General features: G+C 34.6%; 2 protein-coding genes across 4 annotated transcripts; both read left to right on the top strand.

Moving 5' to 3' along the window:
• Positions 1-1,608: 1,608 nt before the first annotated feature.
• On the top strand, positions 1,609-24,389 carry LOC121242240 (endo-1,3;1,4-beta-D-glucanase-like). Of its 3 annotated transcripts, XM_041140136.1 has the most exons (9): positions 1,609-1,624; positions 1,830-2,049; positions 2,967-2,988; positions 3,945-4,071; positions 4,350-4,440; positions 5,214-5,315; positions 5,770-5,939; positions 11,676-11,819; positions 24,248-24,389. In XM_041140136.1, the coding sequence occupies exons 2-8, from the start codon at positions 1,902-1,904 to the stop codon at positions 11,814-11,816; spliced, it is 801 nt and encodes a 266-aa protein (XP_040996070.1). In that variant the 5' UTR covers positions 1,609-1,624; positions 1,830-1,901; the 3' UTR covers positions 11,817-11,819; positions 24,248-24,389. The 3 variants fall into 3 exon arrangements, with proteins under 3 accessions (XP_040996070.1, XP_040996073.1, XP_040996066.1); XM_041140139.1 differs by lacking the exons at positions 1,609-1,624; positions 24,248-24,389 and having other exon boundaries at positions 5,214-5,303; positions 5,839-5,939; positions 11,676-11,883; XM_041140132.1 differs by lacking the exons at positions 1,609-1,624; positions 24,248-24,389 and having other exon boundaries at positions 11,676-11,883.
• LOC121242236 (endo-1,3;1,4-beta-D-glucanase-like) lies at positions 20,314-24,389 on the top strand. The gene is made up of 7 exons (XM_041140128.1): positions 20,314-20,553; positions 21,465-21,486; positions 22,206-22,332; positions 22,712-22,802; positions 23,020-23,109; positions 23,648-23,748; positions 24,103-24,389. The coding sequence occupies exons 1-7, from the start codon at positions 20,406-20,408 to the stop codon at positions 24,241-24,243; spliced, it is 720 nt and encodes a 239-aa protein (XP_040996062.1). The 5' UTR covers positions 20,314-20,405; the 3' UTR covers positions 24,244-24,389.
• Positions 24,390-24,672: the final 283 nt, after the last annotated feature.

The following is a 24,672-nucleotide window of genomic DNA, read 5'->3' as shown; positions in this document are numbered from 1 at the left end:
ACCACATATTAGATAATGATATATCATAAGAAAGTCCATATTTGAGGCCCCAAGTAGGCTTGTCCGGCACCACTCGTGCGTATATTCTTTTGGATTTTATTAGGTGCGGTGTTGGCGACGAGCTGATGAATTAAGATAAATATTAAAAATTAAATAAATTATTATTAAAATATTATTTTTTAATATTATTATTATTTTAAGATTTAAAAAATTTTAATTATTTATTGTATATTATGTGAAAATTTTAAAAAATTATAATGATAAAATAAAATATAATAAGATGATTTGATATCACTCTTCAATTCAAACGACACCTAATCTTTTCGGATCCGACAAAAGTATCCCTCCTCTGATATAGCAACGATCGATGCCGCCCGGCCTATCTCCTCCTATATTATTCATTCGCTCATCTCTTTTGTTTTCGTTCTCTCTTTTTATTCTAATTCTATCTTTTTCATTTATTTTTTTTCTATTTTATGCTACATGGTTCCAATGACCTAGCCATGTTGTACATAATACATATATTGTTTATAGTAAAAGCTTATCCCACTGGATGAGGTGGTGTATATATCTCATCAACTTTTGAATTTTTTCCTTTAAAAACATAAATGATGATCCGACGGTGATAAAAAAAGATGTCACATCTTGTATAACTACTTCAATGCATGAATGTAACCACTTTAGTGGTCTCCACCCATGATACCCATTTTTTATCATCCAGGGGCGGATTTTGCGAGGAAATGAGAGTAGTGAGGTGGTTTTCATTATCGAACCTCCTCTTAGGTGCATGGAATCATCTTATTATATGGATGATGGTATATTTATCATTTTTTTTATAATTATTTTACAATTTATCTTAAAGTAATCATTGTAATTATGTCATTTCATTAAAAATTAATTTTAATTTTGTCATAACTACCATTAATTTTAAATAAAGTTATAAATTTTGTTTTTTTTCTTAGATAGTAGAAGCAATAATAATTTTACAAACTTTCAGAAAATTTACGGACAAATAGAATCATCATTTGTCAATTTGACAAAGCTTATCAATGTCGCTGATCTTTATTTTTTTTTAGAGAAACACTACTTTGTCCACCTATTGTAATCGCTTCATTTGATCACTTGGCAAAAATTTTATTTTATTTTTATTTTTACTTAGTAATTAAGAAAGTGATTTTAAGTGTATTGATATTTTTTTTATTTTTTAAAAATATTTAAATATATTAAAAAATGTATAAAGAAAAATAAAATAAAATAAAATTTTACACTGGGTGGTACGCCCAGCGGTCAACCTGGGGTGGCATAGTAGCTGCACCATTTTTTTTATTCTTTTATTTTTTAGAAATATGAGCAAACTCAAAGTCTAATTTAGAATCTAAGCGAGTAATATAACGTACAGTCATAGAATATATAAATATCGTATAATTATTTTAAAAAAAATATGGTTTATTATTAAAAAATTATTAATATTTCGAGTAAATTACATATTTACTCACTTGTTTTATAAAAATTATACAACACTTATATACTGGACGACTGTAAATATTATTTTTATTTTATTAATAAAACATTGAACAAAAGTCCAATCCACAGGACCACTACTTTTTCTCTCTGGGGAAACTCAAGTTGTGTTTGGATGTTGAAGTGAGTTGAGTTGAGTTGAGTTGAGTTGAGATGATAAAATATTATTAGAATATTATTTTTTAATATTATTATTATTTTAGGATTTAAAAAAATTGAATTGTTTATTATATTTTATATTGAGATTTAAAAAAATTGTAATGATGAATTGAGATGAATTGAGATGAATTTATGTTCCAAACTAAGCCGTCCACAATTGATTGCTCCAAAACAATACAAGACTTTTGCGTTCCTTGGACTGTTCAAACGAAATAGAAACAATGTCAGGTCCCCAGTGCTGCTCCAACCCGCCAACACTAGATCCTAGCGCCGGCTCTGGCCATGTTGAACAGCTCGGTGGCTTAACAACCTACGTTTCTAGTTCCTCCGATTCCAAGCTTGCCATTATTCTCCTCTCCGACATATTTGGTACCCACACATATTTCATCACATTTATCCTTTTCCCCCTGCACTTTTTCGTTATTTATTTGTTGTCATTTTCGAAAAACGTGGTGTTCCCAGTGGTAGGGAAAGAGGAAGAAGATTCATTAGAAATTCACTGGTACATGTCGAGATTAACATCCTCTGTCTGAAGTCGGATCCAGTACAGTTCATTTCTGATGTGATGAAATGTGCAACTGGCCGACAATCTCCTTCTTCCAGACATCTTACCTCCCGAAAGGAGGACTGAAAACCCATTGAACGATATATATAATAACAGCGACATAATTTGAAGAAAAGAGGTCAAAACAATTCGCGTATGATTATAAGGTTCCGTCCAAAAGATGTTGAAGTGTATTTTTTGCTCCAGTGAGGGTGTTCACCCCCCAGTAGAGTGGCGACTTTTACAGAGAAGATCAGTGTTCTCCCGAGCCTTCTCGATCTTCAACTCGGTACTCTTGACGAACACGATCGCTCAGCGACTCGGAGCACAGAGATCAGGAGACACAGTTGCGTCGAGCGTGTGCAGAACAAAATAAGTAAAAACTTTACGGTCTTAATTGGAATAGAGAGAGAGAGAGAGAGAGAGAGAGAGAGAGATTGATACTGATCAACGATTGCAATTCCATCTTCAGAAATCTCTGATTTTGCTACGAAAACCTGGAATACTTTCCTGATGATTGGTGTTTGTGTTAGACGTTGTTTATAATCTTTTCCGTTCTTATGCGGTTGTTTGTTTCTTCCTTTTTCTGTTCTGGACTCGGTAAGATATGAAAATGAGATTTTAGTGCTGGATTCTTGTTCAACAAGTAAGCTATGCTATTTGTACCTTCCACTAAATCATAAGCTATGCTATTTTATTGCCATTTCAACTTCTAACTTTACATGTTTGACTTGTCCTGCAGGCTATGAAGCTCCAAAATTGAGGTATATATGGCTAATTACCATCTATTTTCTAGTTTTATTCCTCATCATCTTTACACATTATACATTATATTTTTTTATTATTTTATTTTAAATTTATTAAATTCTTCTACTCATCATCCATATACCACACATTTGATAAGAGAAAAAAAATATGATGTGTGGTGCGAGAATAATGAATATAATTTTTCATATTTTCTTCTAACTAGCTTACTTAACAAGTTTTTGCACTATTAGCTATCGTTTGTTTTCACAACTCCTTTCAACTCAATTAATCATTAAAATTTTTTCAAATTCGTACATAAAATAAAATAATATTAAAAAATATATTCTAACAATATTTTATTTAACTTTTTACTTTGATCTTAACTCATCTGATCATCTCAAAAACAAACGAATCTTGTGAATAATATTAAACTAATTTGAATTAAGATATTTTATTGAGTTTTGAAAAGGAAATGAGAAAAAGTTAAATAAAAATATTATAAAGTTAGAAAATTGTTTGAATATAATTTTTTAATATTATTTTTGTTTTGAAATTTATAAAAATTACATTGATTTTTATATTTAAATAATGTTTAGAAATAAAATTATAAAATATTTAGATAATTTTGATAATTATTGTCTCATCTCTACGTTCAAACGAGAAGTTGTTTTTGAAAATTTTATGCATCGCTAAACTCTTTTTATGCTATAATTTTTGGCTAAGCTAGATATCTATTTCTTTGAAATTACAAACTGCATATTCCAAACTTGGCTGATCGTTTAGGTTGCGTTTAAATAATGAAATTGCTCAAATATTTTGTAAATAATAAAAAAATAATAATAATATAATATTAAGTAATAATAAATTAATATTAAATAATAATAAATAATAGCAAGGTGAGCGCTTATGCATAAGTCTAATTGCCTACTTTTGCCTTTGTGAAAACTAATGTCAGCTGCTTTATACATTAAAGGAGGCTCGCAGACAAGGTTGCAGCAGCTGGATTTTATGTGGTGGTCCCTGATTTTCTACATGGAAATCCCTTTTCGTTCGAAAATGCTGATCGGCCTCTACCAGTTTGGATTAAGGATCATGGAACGGTGGGTTTTAGACTGTAATCCTCGTGGAAATTGTTTATAATTAATCGTCTTTGTTGCAGAGGGCCCTTTTGTGAAACTTGAATCCACTACTGGATTTCCATATGCATGGGATAAATTAATTCCCAGGACTGTCTGAAATATTTCTGGATTCTGCTGCATAACTTCTTTATTGTCATCATTGCATAAAGCAAGAGATCATCATGGTTCATATATACTTGATGACGTAAATTTCATTATGCAGTTTCATGAGTGCGTGAAACTCTGTTTCATTTTAATAGGATAAGGGATTTGAGGAAGCAAAGCCAGTAATTGAGGCTGTAAAAAGTAAAGGTGTTTCTGCAGTTGGGGCTGCAGGTTTTTGCTGGGGTGGTAAGTTTTTTTTTCCCTAATTGATTCTTTCTTATGTTCCCTCTTTTAATTTCCCCTTTTTTTTTAATTGCATATAGTCATAGTTTCGTAGTCACTCCCCCGGCCGCTACCCTTCCACCATTATATATAAACAATGTAAGTAGGGGTGTCAAATCGTGTTAACGGGTCATGTTCGTGTCGTGTCAAAATATGTATATTATACTATATAGGTTAATCCTAACCTGACCCGTTAAGCTTATCGTGTCAAGATCTCAAACCCTAACACGACCCATTAACATAACGGGTCAGGTCGTGTCGTGTCGTGTTAACCCGTTTTGACCCGTTTATGTAAATGGATTAAACATACTCAAAATTAACCCCCTTGATCTTGTTAAGTTTAGCATAATTTTATATAAATTTTAAAATCACAATATCTATAAAAAAATATAAAACTAACTACAAGTCTAAAATTACAATTCAAACAATAAAAATATCGAAATTAAAATCTCAAAAATTTTATTTTTTAGGTATAAGGGTATAATTATAACTTTAACTTTCTTAACGGGTCATTACGGGTTGACCCGTTATCAACCCGTTAAGCTATCATGTCTAAACGGATTAACCCGTTTTGACCCGAATCCGTTAAGGCTAAATCTTAACCCTCTTTTATCGTATCGTGTTTGCGTTAATTAATGGGTCGTGTCACATATTGTCACTCCTAAATGTAAGTTCTTAAGTAGCTAGCTAGCTTGGAAGAGGCTGATTTATGGACTTTTGTACTTTTGTTTTCTCAGCTAAGGTCGTGGTTCAACTTGCCAAGTATGAACTTATTCAAGCTGCTGTGATATTACATCCTTATATTGTCACTCTGGATGATATCAAGGGTATGGATTCCAATGCTTAGATGTTCCAGAATTATATATTAGTTTTCAGTACTAGATCGATAGTTAATCTGCAATGCCAGAACTTAAAGTGCCTTTTGCCACGGAAAAAAAAACACTTAAAAAGTCATGCCTTTGAAACACTCGGAAAAGAACTTCTATCGACTATCGCTCATCGATCATACTAGTCTTCCAATTTGAATATTGCATTTTATTCAAAAGCACCTGGTTTTATAAGCTATAAGCTGCCTTTTTCCTTTCTGTGGTGGTCAAAGGATGTTAATTATTTTCTATTAGCATACCGATTGATTTACATGAATGGTTTAATCTTACTAATTAATGTCTTATCTTGGCCTATGTCACAATCATTTTCCCAGCAGCTTTTTGAAATCATTTATTTTCCAGTACTACTACTGGTGATATTTCTACCCTGAAATTGTTTGCAAATCCATCGACATTGCTAATTTTCATGTTAACCAAATTAGCAAATGTGTCATATATATTTTGATGGTCATTGTTTGGAATTCATTAATTTCAGCTGTAAAGGTTCCAATTGCGGTACTAGGAGCTGAGATTGACGAACTGGCTCCACCAGAACTCCTGAAACAGTTTGAACAGGTCTTAAGTACCAAACCTGAGGTAGGAAGATCATATCTTTAATTAGGTCCCTTTTATTCAGCGCATGCATGCATCTTGCGTAGCTTTTGCTCTCATCGATCGATCCTTTCCCAGTTTTTCAATTCAACATGAGTAATTGTTATGAGGTGGCTTGAATTCTGATTGAACAGTGCAAGTGTCGTACATTCGCTCGAGCGGAGGTTCACTCAGCTCGAGCGAAGTCAAACAGAGAGCTTCGCTCAACATTCGCTCGACACTCAGTTCGAGCGAATTCAGACAGAGAGCTTCGCTCGACATTCGCTCGACGTTCAGCTCGAGCGAATTCAGACAGAGAGCTTCGCTCAAGTATTGCTCGACATTCAGCTCGAGCAATATCCAAGTCAGAGAGCTTCACTCGACCCTCGCTCGACACACAGCTCGAGCGAATTCAGGCAGAGAGCTTCGCTCGACTCTCGCACAACTGTTTGCTTGAGCGAAGTACAGAATATCTACGTTCGCTCGACACTCGCTCGACGTTCGCTCGAGCCAATGTTCACAAAAGTGAATTCTCACTTTTTGCTATAAATATCAAACGGCGCCTCTCTCATTTGGGATTAAGAGACTTCAGAATTCATTTGTTTTTTGCTCTTGTTTAGTGTTTTCTTGAGAGAGAAGTCTAGAGAGAGTTTTGAGAGATAACTTCCTTGTGAAGTTTTGTTGTATTGATTTGTACTCCATCTCTGTTGATAGTGAAATCTTCGATACCGACCCCACCAGTGGACGTAGGCTCGTTTTGAGTCGAACCACGTAATTCTTGGTGTTCTTTCTGTGAGATTGTCATCTATTTCTTTCGTTTTAGTTCCGCTATTATACTTCGTGTTAGTCTTAGCTACACTTATTCCCAACAAACTGGTATCAGAGCTTTGCTCAGGATCTGGAGGGATGGCTATGGCTAAGTTCGAAGTGGAGAAATTTGACGGTCAGAACAGTTTCAGTCTATGGCGCATCAAGATGAAGGCTTTACTGCGACAACAGGGCTTGTCAAAAGTATTAGAAGCGTCAGTATCTGAAGATTCTCCGGCTCCTTCGAAAGAAGAAGAAGAAAAGGTACACAGTACTATTCTTTTGTCACTATCTGATGGAGTTTTAAGAGAGGTTGCTGATGAGGAAACAGCAATTGGTCTCTGGTCTGCACTTGAGAATCTGTACATGAAGAGATCTCTCACTAACCGGTTGTATTTGAAACAACGGTTATACACTCTCAAAATGAAGGAAGGTACTCTTATTTCTGAACACCTAGATGAGTTTAATAAACTCATTATGGATCTGAGGAACATAGATATTAAGCTTGAAGAAGAAGATCAAGCGTTAATTATTTTATGTTCATTACCCACATCTTTTGAGAACTTTGTGAATTCCATGTTGTATGGTAGAAATACAATTTCCTTAGTAGATGTAAAGTCTGCTTTGAATTCTAAGGAGTTCAGGAATAAATTGAGTGTGAAGAATACTAATGAACAAGCTAGTGGCTTGTTTGTTAAAGGGTCCTCAAGCAGGGGTAGATCGAATGACAAGGGTTCAGAGAAGAATAAGGGGAAATCCAGGGGCAGTTCACAAACAACGTTTAGTAAGAAAAACGTCAAATGTCATTACTGCCATAAGTTTGGTCACTACAAGAACGAGTGTCCAAAATTGAAAAACAGAGAGGACGGCACTAGTTCATCTAATGCCGTTAGTGTTGCTGATGATAGGTCTAACGACCTAGATCTTGTTCTAGCAATAAGCGACTCCAATAGTCGCTTTAGTGACAAGTGGATCTTGGACTCAGCTTGCACTTTCCATATGTGTCCCAAGAGGGACTGGTTCACTAACTATGAATCGGTCAACGGAGGTTCTGTTTTGTTAGGGAATGATATGGGTTGTAAAATTGCTGGAATTGGTTCAGTCAGAATCAAGATGTTTGATGGAATTGTCCGGACTTTGTCTAATGTTCGACATATTCCAGATTTGAAAAAGAATCTTATTTCTTTGGGTACTCTTGATTCTCTGGACTACAAGTACACTGGTGAAGGTGGAGCTATCAGAGTCAGTAAGAGCTCTATGGTTGTGATGAAAGGAGATAAGACAAATGGTCTTTATTTCCTTCAGGGCTCTACCGTGACAGGTGCAGCTGCAGTGTCAGTTTCAGATGATCCAGATTCAGATGTCACTCGTTTGTGGCATATGCGGTTGGGTCATATGAGTGAAAAGGGAATGTCAATTCTGAGTAAGCAGGGTTTGTTATGTGATCAGAAGATAGGGAAACTGGATTTCTGTGAGCACTGCGTGTTTGGCAAACAGTGCAAAGTTCAGTTCTCTACAGGGGTTCACAGAACCAAAAGTTCTGTGGACTACATTCATTCTGATCTTTGGGGCCCATCTTCCGTCCCGTCAAAAGGTGGAGCTCAATATTTGCTTACGTTCATTGATGATTTCTCTTGGAAAGTTTGGGTCTACTTTTTGAAGCAGAAAAGTGATGTGTTTGTCAACTTCAAACAGTGGAAAGCTTTGATTGAAAATCAGACGGGCAAGAAAATCAAGCGACTTCGCACTGACAACGGTATGGAGTTCTGCGGAGGTGAGTTTGATGAATTTTGCAGAAATGAGGGTATTGCCAGACATCGTACAGTTAGACATACTCCACAGCAAAATGGGGTAGCTGAACGGATGAACAGGACCCTCTTGGAGAGAGCTCGCAGTATGCTTTCTAATGCAGGCTTGGCTAAGGATTTCTGGGCTGAAGCAATCAACACGGCCTGTTACTTGGTCAATCGCTCTCCAGCCACAGCGATTGGTTTGAAGACTCCAAATGAGGTATGGTCTGATACTCCTGCTGATTATTCAAATTTGAAAATTTTTTGTTGTCCTGCATATTTTCATGTTAATGATGGAAAACTTGAGTCAAGGGCAAAGAAGGGCATATTCATTGGGTATGCCAGTGGGGTGAAGGGATTTAGGTTGTGGTGTACTGATCCTAAATCACCCAAGTTTGTAATCAGTAGGGATGTCACTTTTGATGAAAAATCCATGCTTAGACCGAGGAAGGAGAATTCTGAGTCTACAGGACAAGAACAAGATGTTAGAAAGCAGGTGGAGTTTCAGGTGGAAGCATCACAAGGGCTGCCCAACGGTGCCCAAGATCATGCGATTGAAGATGAGCATGATTCTGATTCAAGTAGCGGCGCACAAGGTGAGCAAGACTACAGTATAGCGACTGGTAGACAGAGGAGGCAGATTAGACCACCTAAGAGATATGCTCATGCAGATATGGTTATGTATGCTCTTACTACGGCAGAGAATTTTGTTGGTCAGGAACCTTCCAGTTATTCAGAAGCTGTCAAGAGCGTAGAATCTGCACAGTGGTGCGCAGCCATGACTGAAGAGATTGAGTCTCTTCACAAAAACCAAACATGGGATTTGGTTCTGTTGCCAAAGAAGGTAAAGACTGTTGGCTGCAAATGGATTTTCAAAAGAAAAGAGGGAATCCAGGGTGATACAGATGCAAGATACAAGGCACGCTTAGTTGCTAAGGGCTTCAGTCAGAGAGAAGGCATCGACTTCACTGAAGTCTTCTCTCCAGTGGTGAAACACAGTTCGATCAGATTGCTACTAGCTTTAGTAGCATTGTATGACTTAGAGCTACAGCAACTTGATGTTAAAACAGCGTTCCTACATGGTGAACTTGAAGAAACCATTTACATGCATCAGCCAGAGGGATTCATTGTTGAAAACAAGGAAGATCATGTGTGCAGATTGAAGAAGTCTTTATATGGTTTGAAGCAGTCGCCAAGGCAATGGTATAAGCGGTTTGATTCCTTTATGATTGATCATGGTTATTTGAGAAGTAACTATGATAGTTGTGTTTATCATAAGGAATTATCTGATAAGTCTTTCATTATTTGCTATTATATGTTGATGATATGCTTATTGCTGCTAGAAGCATATTTGACATAGGTTTGTTAAAGACCCAACTCAGAAATGAGTTTGAAATGAAAGACTTAGGTGCTGCAAAGAAGATTTTGGGAATGGAAATCTTCAGAGATAGGAAAGCTGGAAAGTTGTACTTGTCCCAGGGAAAGTATATTGAGAAAGTGCTTCAAAGATTTGGGATGTTTGATTCCAAACCAGTAAGTACACCGCTTGCTACGCACTTTAAGCTTTCAGCTTCCCTATCTCCTCAGACAGATGAAGAGGAACAGTTCATGGCTAGTGTTCCTTATTCAAATGCAGTTGGCAGCATCATGTATGCAATGGTTTGCACCCGCCCAGACATTTCACAGGCAGTGAGCGTAGTTAGCAGGTATATGGCTAACCCAGGTAAGACTCATTGGCAGGCTGTGAAATGGATACTCAGGTATTTGAGGGGAACCCTGAACTTTGGGTTAATATTTGATAGAGATGTCGATCTCAGTCCCAAAGTTACTGGTTTTGTTGATTCAGATTATGCTGGAGACTTAGATAAAAGAAGATCATTGACAGGTTATGTTTTCACTCTGTGTGGGTCAGCTATTAGTTGGAAAGCAACACTGCAATCCACTGTTGCTTTATCAACTACCGAGGCAGAGTACATGGCAGCAGCAGAGGCTGTTAAGGAGGCCATTTGGTTGAAAGGCTTGGTCAATGACTTGGGTTTACAACAAGATGGGATCTCAGTATTCTGTGACAGTCAGAGTGCAATACATTTGACCAAAAATCAAATGTATCATGAAAGAACGAAGCACATTGATGTCAGGTACCATTTTCTCAGAAAGATTGTTATAGAGGGTGCTATACAGATTCTGAAGATTGCTACTACAGAGAATCCAGCAGATATGATGACTAAGCCAGTTGCAGTATACAAGTTCAAACTTTGTTTGGACTTGATTGGTGTTCGCATTTTGTTATTCCCGTAAGGGATTTGGTGGTGGTGGGATTGGTTTTGTGGTCGGAGGTTTTTTGGTGTTTTGGCAGAGTTCAAGCCAAGGTGGCTTGAATTCTGATTGAACAGTGCAAGTGTCGTACGTTCGCTCGAGCGGAGGTTCACTCAGCTCGAGCGAAGTCAAACAGAGAGCTTCGCTCAACATTCGCTCGACACTCAGTTCGAGCGAATTCAGACAGAGAGTTTCGCTCGACATTCGCTCGACGTTCAGCTCGAGCGAATTCAGACAGAGAGCTTCGCTCAAGTATTGCTCGACATTCAGCTCGAGCAATATCCAAGTCAGAGAGCTTCGCTCGACCCTCGCTCGACACACAGCTCGAGCGAATTCAGGCAGAGAGCTTCGCTCGACTCTCGCACAACTGTTTGCTTGAGCGAAGTACAGAATATCTACGTTCGCTCGACACTCGCTCGACGTTCGCTCGAGCCAATGTTCACAAAAGTGAATTCTCACTTTTTGCTATAAATATCAAACGGCGCCTCTCTCATTTGGGATTAAGAGACTTCAGAATTCATTTGTTTTTTGCTCTTGTTTAGTGTTTTCTTGAGAGAGAAGTCTAGAGAGAGTTTTGAGAGATAACTTCCTTGTGAAGTTTTGTTGTATTGATTTGTACTCCATCTCTGTTGAGTGAAATCTTCGATACCGACCCCACCAGTGGACGTAGGCTCGTTTTGAGTCGAACCACTTAATTCTTGGTGTTCTTTCTGTGAGATTGTCATCTATTTCTTTCGTTTTAGTTCCGCTATTATACTTCGTGTTAGTCTTAGCTACACTTATTCCCAACAGTAATCATGAAATGATGATAATCTTGGATTTTTCTCAGGTGGATAGCTATGTTAAGATATTTCCGAAAGTCATACATGGTTGGACAACCAGGTACGATGATGAAGATGACGGCGCCGTGAAGTCTGCTGAGGAGGCCCATCAGGACCTGTTACAATGGTTTGTTAAGTATGTCAAGTGATCATATTTCCAGGTCAGGTGATCAGATATATATTCGCTTGTTTGTTACGTACGTATTCTTGGTTTGATATCTCACTATATATACAATTTGCTTGAGATGAATAAGTACAGCATGCATGCATGCATGCCATAATATTATGGGAGCCAATCAAATGCTTAATTGCTTTTCCAGACTATTGTCTCTCGTTTGGTTATACATTCGAGATGAAATGATATATGAATAAAATATTATTGAAAAATTTTGAATTGTTTATTATATTTTATGTAGAAGTATGAAAAAATTATGATGATTATATAAAATAAGATCAAATGAAATAATGTCATGTGTAACCAAATCAGATCTTTAAGTGATTCATCTTAACCAGGTGGATAGCTCTGTTAAGATATAATACTTCAATGTGTGGTTTTTTCATTAATGTGTAATCGCTGGTGATTTGAGTGGCAACTACTACGAGTCTACGAGAGTGGAATTGATTGAGTACTCTAACTAATCTGCATGCAGCATGCCTAGCTAGTATACTACGTGTCTTTATTTATTTGAATTGAATTAATACTACTCAGGATGTGGACAATTAAGACTATTATATACATCAACATGATTCATTACACAAGGCCAAAATCAAGTTATAGATGTGGGCGGGCAAGAACATGTGCGTACGTACAAAGCCATAATATTCAATTAATAAATTTATAATACTCCTTGAATTAGTAATTAATTAAATAAGAGTACTATGTACAAATGGCAGGCATGAGGCATTCCACATACATTTATTTAACCTACCTAGCTTAGAAATTAACAAAAGCTTCATTACGTAGTGGGGAATGTTAATTAATTGAATGGCATGCAACACTTTATTTCGTGACATGAACTCGTACATACGGAAACTAACTTGAAATTTCTAAATCTTTTCCAAAGTCAAAAACCACCTTATCTCATTAAGTCTAAATAATATTCATATCACCTTTTCATGTGGGACATATTTTAACATTCTCTCACTTGGCCCATATGAATGACACTTATTTGAATTGACAAGGTAGACATAATATGCGCATAACATTAACTTATTTACATTTTAGTGAGATTTCAATAATATCATATTAAATAACTTACCAACGTGAGTTATGACAGTAAATATCAATAAAGTGACATATTCCCTTCCATGCACTACAATGCTAGCAAATCACTTAATTATAATCTATAATAGGAAGTAACTGTAATGTCCCGGCCATAATGTCTTTGTCAAAGACGATTCCTATCATCAATAATCCATCTTCATAATTACGTAATTGATGGTAAGCAGAAAAAAATGTCAAAAATACAATTAGTGATATCTCTATAGATGTTATAGAACAAAAAACATAAAGATCCACAAACATACCTCAGGGATTGCAATAAAGATCCATGCGATCAACATGTTCCTTAAATGTCTTTGGTGCTAACCCTTTAGTCAAATGATCTGCAATCAAGTGCTCAGTCTTAATATGTTCTATAAACACTGTTTGTTTCTAAACTTCATCCTTAACAGCTAAATATTTGAGCTCCATGTGCTTAGCGCCATTAGAATATTTGTCGTTTTTGGAGAAAAATATTGTTGCGAAATTATCACAATACATTCTTAGTGGCTTGGTAACGCTGTCAGCAATTCCAAATCTCAAGATAAAATTATGTAACCATAAAGCATGAATTGTGGCCTCAAAGCATGCCACAAATTCAGCTTCCATAGTAGATGCTGCTATGATAGTCTATTTGGCGCTTTTTCATGATATTGCTCCTCCAGCTAATAAAAACAAGTCATCAAAAGCTGACTTCCGACTATCAACACAACCAGCAAAATCTGAGTTGGAGTAGCCAACCACCTCCAACTAATCAGACCTTCAATACGTGAGCATATAGTGTCTTGTTCCCTTCAGGTATCTTAAAACCTTCTTTGCAACCTTCCAATTCTCCATTCCGGGATTACTTTGGTATCTCCCGAGCATTTCAACTACAAAACTAATGTCTGATCTTGTACAAGTTTGAGCATACATCAAGCTTCCAACAACAGATGCATAAGGAATATTTTCCATTCTTTTCTTTTCTAATGCATTCTGTGGACAATCCTTTTCACTGAACTTGTCTCCTTTACAAATAGGAGTAGGAGTGGCCGCACATTCAGCCATATGAAATCTTTCAATAACTTTATCGACATATCCCTTCTGAGGCAACCCTAACAATCCACGTGATCTATCACGAAATATTTCAATTCCTATCACGTAAGTTGCCTCACCCATATCTTTCATTTCAAAGTTCATAGAAAGAAATCTCTTAGTTTCATTCAGTCAACCAAGATCATTACTGGCAAGCAATATATCGTCAACATACAAAATCAAAAAAATAAACTTGCTCCCACTGACCTTTAGATATATACACCGATCAACAGTATTTTCCTTAAATCCAAAGGACGTGATGGTATTATTAAACTTAAGATACCATTGTCTAGAAGCTTGTTTAAGTCCATAATTGATTTCTTTAATTTGCATACCATATGCTCCTTTCCTTTAATCAAGAAACCTTCAGGTTGATCAATATAAACCTCTTCATCTAAATTCTCAATCAGAAAATCAGTTTTCACATCCATTTGGTGTAACTCCAAATCGAAATAAGTCAACAGAGCCATTATGATCCTAAGAGAGTCATTCTTTGATACAGGAGAGAACGTCTCTTTGTAATCAACACCTCCCTTTTGAGTGAAACCTTTTGCAACAAGTCTAGCTTTATGTCTCTCAATATTGCCATTACAGTCGTGTTTGGTCTTAAAGACCCACTTACACCTGACTATCTTAAAACCTTCAGGCAAATCAACGACATCCCAAACTTTAGTTTGTTCCATTGATTTCAACTTATCATTTATAGCATTGATCCACTTTTCAGAATCACTACTTTCAATAGCTTGTTAAAATGAAACCGGATCTTTATTTGTCCCTAAATCATAATCAAATTCTTGTAGATATACCAAAAAATCATCTGAAATAGCTAATCTCATTTCTCTTTGAGATCTCCTTAATGCTATTCCTTGTGATTGTTTGCAACTAGTTCATTGGTGACATTCTCATTATGGAGTGAATTATCATTTAGTTTGTTGTTCAATGTTATCATTATGTTCGACAACTGGAGAAACAAAAATTTCCGTTGAAGTTATAGGTATCGAGATAGGCACTCGAACTTCTTCGATGAGCACATTATGTGATACATCACTCCAATTAATTTCACTATTTTCAAGGAATTTGGCATTTCCGGTTTCAACAATTCTCGTACTATGGTTAAGGCAGTAAAACCTATACCTTTTGGACTTCTTTGGGTAACCAATAAAGTAATCGCCTACAGTTCTAGAATCCAGCTTTTTTTTCATGTGAATTATAGATCCTAACCTCTGCTGGACAATCCCAAATATGAAAATATCTCAAACTCGGTTTCCTTCCCATCCACAATTCAAAATGAGTCTTTTGAAATTTCTAAATCTCTCAATTCTTTCTTTAAATATATGACCCAGTCTTTTATGGCACAAGAAAGAAGAATTCTCATTAACTCTGTTACGTTTTGTTTCAACGTCATGACGTAGGGTGAGGAGTGTTTTAGCAAAATTTTTGTTAAGATTAAATCTATATAACCCCTCAGATAAAACACCAGAACCAACAAATGAGTCATTTCTCTACAAACGGAAACTTTTATGTTCAAAATACAAAATATGACCATCATAATCAAGTCTTGACATGGAAATTAAATTTCTAAAAATAGTAGGAACATAAAGAGTATCAAATAGGTCCAAACAGTAGTCTAACTCTAAAAACAAACATAAAGTTCCAACACCAACAACTGGTACTTGAGTTCCATTTTATAAGACTATAAAATGCTCATTTTCCTTTATGTTCTGGATCGAATTTGAAACATGAATAGTAGAACTAGAGTCAATCCACCATGTATTAGAAGGAACTTGTGTCATTTTTTATTTGAAACATACATAAGCCCATAGCTTACCCTTCTTCTCAAACTAACATCTACGTTTCGGGCAATTTTTTTGTAAATGCCCATAGCCATGACAGAAATAGCATTTTGGTCTATTATGTTCCCTCTTGCGAGCCTCATTGACATGAGAAGGTCCCACAACCTTCAATGGATCTTTCTTGAAACTCTTCTTCGGTTTCTTTCACCAACTTCCAACTCCATGACTCTTAACATTAACTGAATGTTGTCCTTGTTGCCTAAGCCTTGCCTCTTCTTAAATTAACACATACTAACAATTCATTCACATTCCACTTTTCCTTAATTGTGTTATAGTGAATCTGAAATGGCCCATATTGAGTAGGCAAAGAATTCAAAATGAACTGAACAAGGAAACTTTCATCAACATTCATAGTAAGAGATTTGAGTCTGGCAGCTAGATTGGTCATTTCAAGGACATGATCATTCATTCCACGACTACCATCAAATTTCATGGTGATAAGTTCAGCCATTAATCTCCCTCCAAGGGACTTATCCGCTGAACAAAATCGATCTTCCACAGCCTTGAAATATTTCTTTGCATTTTCAATTTGAGGAAGCGTAGACTTAATATTGTTCGCAATACACATTCGCATAACACATAATGCTTAATCTGTTCGATCTTTCCCATGACTTAGACAAAGCTTGCTGCTCCGAACTGCTTGTTTCAGTAATAGTAGTCAGTTTATCAATTTGCAGTGCTAAGTCAATATCCAGAACACCAAGGTGACGCTGGATCTGTTCCTTCCAATCAAAGAAATTAGTTCTATTAAATATCATAATAGAATAAACTAGCGAATGAAGCGGAACAGGAACTGAAACGGCAATAAAATCATCACAACATTAATGCTTTGAGAAAATCACTTCCATTAGTAATATTGCGTTCAATCTTTGGATTAACTAATGCAATATACTAATATTCAAATTTAATGGTGATTTTCATTGACCTAGGTATAATTGATAATCTTTCAAAGTTTGATTGGTTTGGTCACATTTGGGCATCCATTCCAATCTCACTATCATTCTATCAGTTATCCTAATTAATTTAATGACTACTTGAAAGTTGGTGCACCTTTGGGTCAAACCATAATAATCAAATAATCATTCCATAATGATTTTGCAAGTCATAATTCAATTCAATATTTATAAATTTTTCCAGCAAGATCACTTTGGTGACAACATGATAACCATAATATAAATATTGATTGATAAATAACCAAGCAAAAATCTGTACACGTTCAAAACAAATAAATAATACCCCATAATAAAAATTTTATCATGAAAGAGAGTAGCCCATAACGTAGCCACCAATATTACTAATTTACTATCATAAAACATGTAAGCGGCCCATACGAAATCAAACAATAAAAAAATGGTCTGCATGCATTAAACCGTACGGCCCAACAAATGCTTAAAAAAAAATGCAACCATTTAAAGAAAATAGTGAGCCCAATAAAACAAATGAAACCATTATGCAGCTAACAAATTCGGAATCAACTCATATGAAAACAAACCGATTCAATCCATTTTCGAGGGGGCAAAAAGACAAAGGAAATGTTAGTGACATGGCACAATTTTCAAGAATCAATTGTAACCACAGTTCTAAATTCAATTATTTTCTCGTAATTGATTGATGTTTCTGACTCAGACCGAGACATTCCATTAAAATCATTTTTAATAATGATATCAAAAAAATTTTTAATAAAATATTATTATTTTTTATATTTTATATCCCTCAAAATTAAACAAATTAATTTCTTTTATTTAATAATTATATAAGAGTCGTGAAATAGTTGTTTATACTTTATATTCCAGTAAGCCTAAAAGTAAAGGCACGTGTTGATCTCTCTGATTGAGATTTATTTTAAAAAAATGTCGAAAATCTGATTACATGAGTTCAAAAATATTAAACAATTTAAAATTTCATTCGAATCACTTTTAGAGTCTATTTTCATTTCTATTAAGTAAATAGTCGATTTCATAAACATAATAATCTTAATAAATTATACCCTTTATATGATTTATTCATTTTCACAAGATAAAATTAGGGCGATTAGTCCATCAAATATGTTATAAAAAAAACCAAAAATACGTATAAATGACTTTAGGTAAAAGAGGAAAATGCTTCTCCTGAAGCTGCCGTTTCTATTTTTTAATAGTTAAGGAAGTGTTTTTTAATATTTAAAGGGATTTAAAAAATAAAAAATAAAAATATAATTTATGCTTTCGGTATAATGTAAGGGTCATCTTTCTCGGTCACCCTAACATTACCTTTATAAAAAAGTGGATTAAAAAAAAATGTGAAAAACTCCACTTTATCTTTATGCCATATTTTTACAAAAAAACTGTATAAAATTTATATATTTAAAATTTATACCTAATATTTATTGCTCATGTTAAAAATATACACAAAGAAGTGTCTTAAACATGCATACACACAATATATTATTATTATTATTATTAAATGTTTGCGGATAATATCAAGAGATTGTCAAAACATCTTTATTATCGTGTCAGCTAAAAATAAGACTCACAAGTTCCTCTTTAACCACATACATATAATAGATTTAGATAATGATATCATAAGAAGAAAGTCCATATTAGCACTACTCGTGCGTATACTTTGTTGGATTTTGTTAATCTTTTCGGACCCGACCAAACTATCCCTTTCTCTGATATATCGACGGTCGATGCCATTGCCTATCTCCTATATTATTCATTCGCTTCTCTCTTTTCTTTTTGTTCTCTCTCTTTATTCTAATTCATCTATTTCATTTTTTTCCTATTTTTTGCTACATGGTTTTAATGATCTAGCCATGTTGTACCTATATTGTTTATAGTAAAAACTTATCCCACTTGATGAGGTGGCTGATGAGTGGTGCTACACCCATAGAGGGTATAGTCCGAGGAATTTAAGAGTGCAAATGGTCCAGTTCGGTCTGACGATGGATCCATCATTTTTTTGGATCGGACTGGACCGATAGCTGTCAGTCCGGTCCGGCCTAATTTTTTATTTTTTAAATAATTAATAAAAAGAATTTATTTAAAATATTATATTAAATTAAGTGATTTATTAATGTGAATTATATAATAAACTCAATAAAAAAATATTTTATATGGTCAATGATAATAAATTAAATGAAAATTATATTATTAATTTATATAATTAACTAATTGATATTATATATTAGTTAATTCATAGAATATTAACAAGTGTTAATAACATATTTAAAATTTTATATTGTTAATAGTGATAGGTTAGATGAAGATATATATAAAATATTGTAAATTTATAAAATATTAACAAGTATTAATAACATATTTAAAATTTTATATTGTTAATAGTGATAGGTTAGATAAAGATATATATAAAATATTGTATATTTATAAAATATTAACAAGTATTAATAACATATTTAAAATTTTATATTGTTAATTATATAATTATTATATAAATAATATATATAATTTTTTTTTTCATTCGGTCCGGTTCAATCTGATCCGGTTCAAAAAAATCTTGGATTCTGGACCGGATCGAAACTTTTCAGTCCTTTAAAACGTGGACCGAGACCGACTGGTCTTAGTCTCGGTCCGGTCCGGTTCGGACCGAAACGGTCGGTCCATTCGGTCCGACCGGACCGTTTATCAGCCCTACCGAGGATGGTTCCGATAAGGCTATTTGACCCATTTTTTTCATTCATTTTTTATGCTATTAAACATTTAAAAAAAATCACAACATTATTAAAAAATATTTTATTAATCTCTAAGTCAAAAAAAAAAATTACATCAGGACTCATTCTCAAGACAAGCAGCATTTCTCGGTAGTGTATGTATCTCATCAACTTTTGAATTTTTCCTTCAAAAACATAAATGATGATTCGATTATGATAAAAAAAAAATATCACATCTTGTATAACTACTTCAATGTATGAATGTAACCACTAATTTGGGTGCAAGGAATGGATTGCATGGAATCATCTTACAATGCTTATTATTTTACAACTTATCTTAAAGCAATCATGGTAATTATGTCATTTCATTAAAAAACAATTTTAATTTTGCATAACTACCAATAATTTCAAATAGAGTTATAATTATTATTTTTTCTTAGACAGTAGAAGCAATGAGAATTTTACAAACTTTCAGAAAATTTACGGACAAATAGAATCAATATCAATTGTCAATTTGACAAAGCTTATCAATGCCGCTGATAATTTTTAAAACAATTTTTTTTTTTTTTAGAAATATGAACAAACTCAAAGTCCAATTTAAAATTTAAGTTCTAGAGTTTGTAACTGTCGTGTAATTATTTTAAAAAATAATGTAATCTATTATTAAAATATTATTAACTTTTTAAATAAATTTTATATTTATTCACTTTTTTTTTTAAATTTATACAATACTTCCGCACTTTCGAACTAATATCATTTCTAATTTATTAATAAAGCAATGAACAAATGTCCAATCCACAACTTTTTCTCTCTGTTTTGGGGAAACTCAGTCCACAATTGATTGCTCCAAAACAATATAAGACTTTTGCGTTCGTTGGACTGATCAAAGGAAATAGAAACAATGTCAGGTCCCCAGTGCTGCTCCAACCCGCCAATACTCGATCCTAGCGCCGGCTCTGGCCATGTTGAACAGCTCGGTGGCTTAACAACCTACGTTTCTGGTTCCTCCGATTCCAAGCTTGCCATTATTCTCCTCTCCGACGTATTTGGTACCTACACATATTTCATCACATTTATCCTTTTCCCTCTGCACTTTTTCGTTATTTATTTGTTGTCATTTTCGGAAAACGTGGTATTCCCAGTGGTAGGGAAAGAGGAAGAAGATTCATTAGAAATTCACTGGTACATATCGAGATTCACATCCTCTGTCTGAAGTCGGATCCAGTACAGTTCATTTCTGATGTGATGAAATGTGCAACTGGCCGACAATCTCCTTCTTCCAGACATCTTACCTCCCGAAAGGAGGACTGAAAACCCATTGAACGATATATATAATAACAGCGACATAATTTGAAGAAAAGAGGTCAAAACAATTCGCGTATGATTATAAGGTTCCGTCCAAAAGATGTTGAAGTGTATTTTTTGCTCCAGTGAGGGTGTTCACCCCCCAGTAGAGTGGCGACTTTTACAGAGAAGATCAGTATTCTCCCGAGCCTTCTCGATCTTCAACTCGGTACTCTTGACGAACACGATCGCTCAGCGACTCGGAGCACAGAGATCAGGAGACAGAGTTGCGTCGAGCGTGTAGAAAACAAAATAAGTAAAAACTTTACGGTCTTCATTGGAATAGAGAGAGAGAGAGAGAGAGAGAGAGATTGATACTGATCAACGATTGCAATTCCATCTTCAGAAATCTCTGATTTTGCTGCGAAAACCTGGAATACTTTCCTGATGATTGGTGTTTGTGTTAGACGTTGTTTATAATCTTTTCCGTTCTTATGCGGTTGTTTGTTTCTTCCTTTTTCTGTTCTGGACTCCGTAAGATATGAAAATGAGATTTTAGTGCTTGATTCCTGTTGAGCAAGTAAGCTATGTTATTTGTACCTTCCACAAAATCATAAGCTATGCTATTTTAATGCCCTTTCAACTTCTAACTTTACATGTTTGACTTGTCCTGCAGGCTATGAAGCTCCAAAATTGAGGTATATATGCCTAATTACCATCTATTTTCTTCTAACCTTAGTTTACAGGTTTTTGCACTATCAGTTGGGTATCTTAGAATCTTATGAACAATATTGAAAAGATTTGAATTAAGATATTTTATTGAATTTTGAAAAATTAGAAAAATTTGAATAAAAATATTATAAAGTGAATATAATTTTTTAATATAATTTTTATTTTAAAATTTATAAAAATTATATTATTTTTGTGTTTGAATAATATTTGAGAATGAAAATTTTTATAATTTCGATAATTATTGTCTCATCTCTACGTTCAAACGAGCCCTAAGTTGTTTTTGAAAAGTTTATGCATCGCTAAACTCTTTTTATGCTATAAGTTTTGGCTAAGCTAGATTTCTATTTCTTTGAAATTACAAACTCCATATTCCAAACTTGGCTGACTTAGGTTGTGTTTAGGTAGTGAGGTATTTTTAAGTATTCTATAAATAATAGTAAAAAAATAATAAAAGAGTAATGATAAAATATTAAATAATAATGAATGATAATAAAATGTAAATAATAAATAATAATAAAATAATAAATCATAGTGACAATCTCAGTATCCACTTTAATTTGGTCACACAGTGCATGGGCACTTTTGCAATTTATTTTCTGTTATTTTGGAACCCGAGTGCAATAGATAAGTCATTGCCTACTTTTGCCTTTGTGAAAACTAACGTCAGCTGCTTTATACATTAAAGGAAGCTCGCAGACAAGGTTGCAGCAGCTGGATTTTATGTGTTGGTCCCTGATTTCCTACATGGAGATCCCTTTTCGTTCGAAAATGCTGATCGGCCTCTACCAGTTTGGATTAAGGATCATGGAACGGTGGGTTTTAGACTGCATGTAATCCTTGTGGAAATTGTTTACAATTGTCTTTGTTGCAGAGGGCCCTTTTGTGAAACTTGAATCCACTACTGGATTTTCATATGCATGGGATAAGTTAATTCCCAGGGCTGTCTGAAATATTTCTGGATTCTGCTGCATAACTTCTTTATTGTCATCATTGCATAAAGCAACAGATCATCATGGTTCATATATACTTGATGAATTTTGAACTAGCTGGCTACATCCACCTTTTGCGACCATGGTAGTATTGGTAACCCCAATATTATTGCAGGCTGCAGCCATCTACTAATTAATAATTGCTACGTAAATTTCATTATGCAGTTTCATGAGTGCGTGAAACTCTGTTTCATTTTAATAGGATAAGGGATTTGAGGAGGCAAAGCCAGTAATTGAAGCTGTGAAAAGTAAAGGTGTTTCTGCAGTTGGGGCTGCAGGTTTTTGCTGGGGTGGTGAGTTTTTTTTCCCCTATTGATTCTTTCTTATGTTCCCTCTTTTAATTTCCCTTTTTTTTTTTTTAATTGCATAGAGTCATAGTTTCGTAGTCACTCCCCTGGCCGCCTACCCTTCCACCATTATATATAGACAATGTAAGTTCTTCAAGTAGCTAGCTTCTTACTGGTTCGGGAAGAGGCTGATTTATGGACTTTTGTACGTTTGTTTTTTCAGCTAAGGTCGTGGTTCAACTTGCCAAGTCCGAACTTATTCAAGCTGCTGTGATATTACATCCGTATATTGTCACTGTGGATGATATCAAGGGTATGGATTCCAATGCTTAGATGTTCCAGAATTATATATTAGTTTTCAGTACTACATCGATAGTTAATCTGCAACGCCAGAACTTAAAGTGCCTTTTGCCACGGAAAAAAAAAAACACTTAAAAAGTCATGCCTTTGAAACACTCGGAAAAGAACTTCTATCGACTATCGCTCATCGATCATACTAGTCTTCCAATTTGAATATTGCATTTTATTCAAAAGCACCTGGTTTTATAAGCTATAAGCTGCCTTTTTCCTTTCTGTGGTGGTCAAAGGATGTTAATTATTTTCTATTAGCATACCGATTGATTTACATGAATGGTTTAATCTTACTAATTAATGTCTTATCTTGGCCTATGTCACAATCATTTTCCCAGCAGCTTTTTGAAATGATTTATTTTCCAGTACTACTACTGGTGATATTTCTACCCTGAAATTGTTTGCAAATCCATCGATATTTGCTAATTTTCATGTTAACCAAATTAGCAAAAGTGTCATATATAGTTTGATGGTCATTGTTTGGAATTCATTAATTTCAGCTGTAAAGGTTCCAATTGCGGTACTAGGAGCTGAGATTGACGAACTGGCTCCACCCGAACTCTTGAAACAGTTTGAACAGGTCTTAAGTACCAAAACTGAGGTAGGAAGATCGTATCTTTAATTAGGTCCCTTTTCTTTTGCAGTGCTCCTAATTACGGATTGCCAAGCAGAGTATATAATAGCAGCTAGCTAGCTAGATGATCTCTTCGATCAGCTTCAAGTTTCATTCGTATGGCATGTTATAATGTTCTGCTAATTTGTCTTTCATGACAACCCTAGCCTCTTGAAACAAATAGTAGCACATGAGCCTGCATTCTTACAATAACCGCGCGCGTACCTCATGCTATGCATGCAGCATCTTGCGTTGCTTTTGCTCTCATCGATCGATCATTTCCCAGTTTTTGAATTCAACATGAGTAATCATGAAATGATGATAATATTGGATTTTTCTCAGGTGGATAGCTATGTTAAGATATTTCCGAAAGTCATACATGGTTGGACAACCAGGTACGATGATGAAGATGACGGCGCCGTGAAGTCTGCTGAGGAGGCCCATCAGGACCTGTTACAATGGTTTGTTAAGTACGTCAAGTGATCATATTTCCAGGTCAGGTGATCAGATATATATTCGCTTGTTTGTTACGTACGTAGTCTTGGTTTGATATGAATAAGTACGGCATGCATGCATGCCATATTAATATTATTGGAGCCAATCAAATGCTTAATTGCTTTTTCAGACTATTGGCCTCGTTTGGTTATACGATAAAATGAGATATGAATAAAATATTATTAAAATATTTTTTTAATATTATTTTTATTTTGAGATTTAAAAAAATTTAATTATTTATTATATTTTATGTGAAAGTATAAAAAAATTGTAATGATTATATAAAATGAAATAATTTCATCTGTATAACCAAATCAGATCTTAAATATCATAGAGATATATCTGGAGTACTAACTACTTCAATGTGTGGTTTTTTCATTAATTGTTTAAAAAACTTAATTGTGAAAAAGAAAAAAC

The sequence above is a fragment of the Juglans microcarpa x Juglans regia genome, chromosome 1D (genome assembly GCF_004785595.1).
Source record: "Juglans microcarpa x Juglans regia isolate MS1-56 chromosome 1D, Jm3101_v1.0, whole genome shotgun sequence".
In the NCBI taxonomy this organism is placed as follows: Eukaryota; Viridiplantae; Streptophyta; class Magnoliopsida; order Fagales; family Juglandaceae; genus Juglans; species Juglans microcarpa x Juglans regia.
This window is presented reverse-complemented; position numbering and strand designations above follow the sequence as displayed.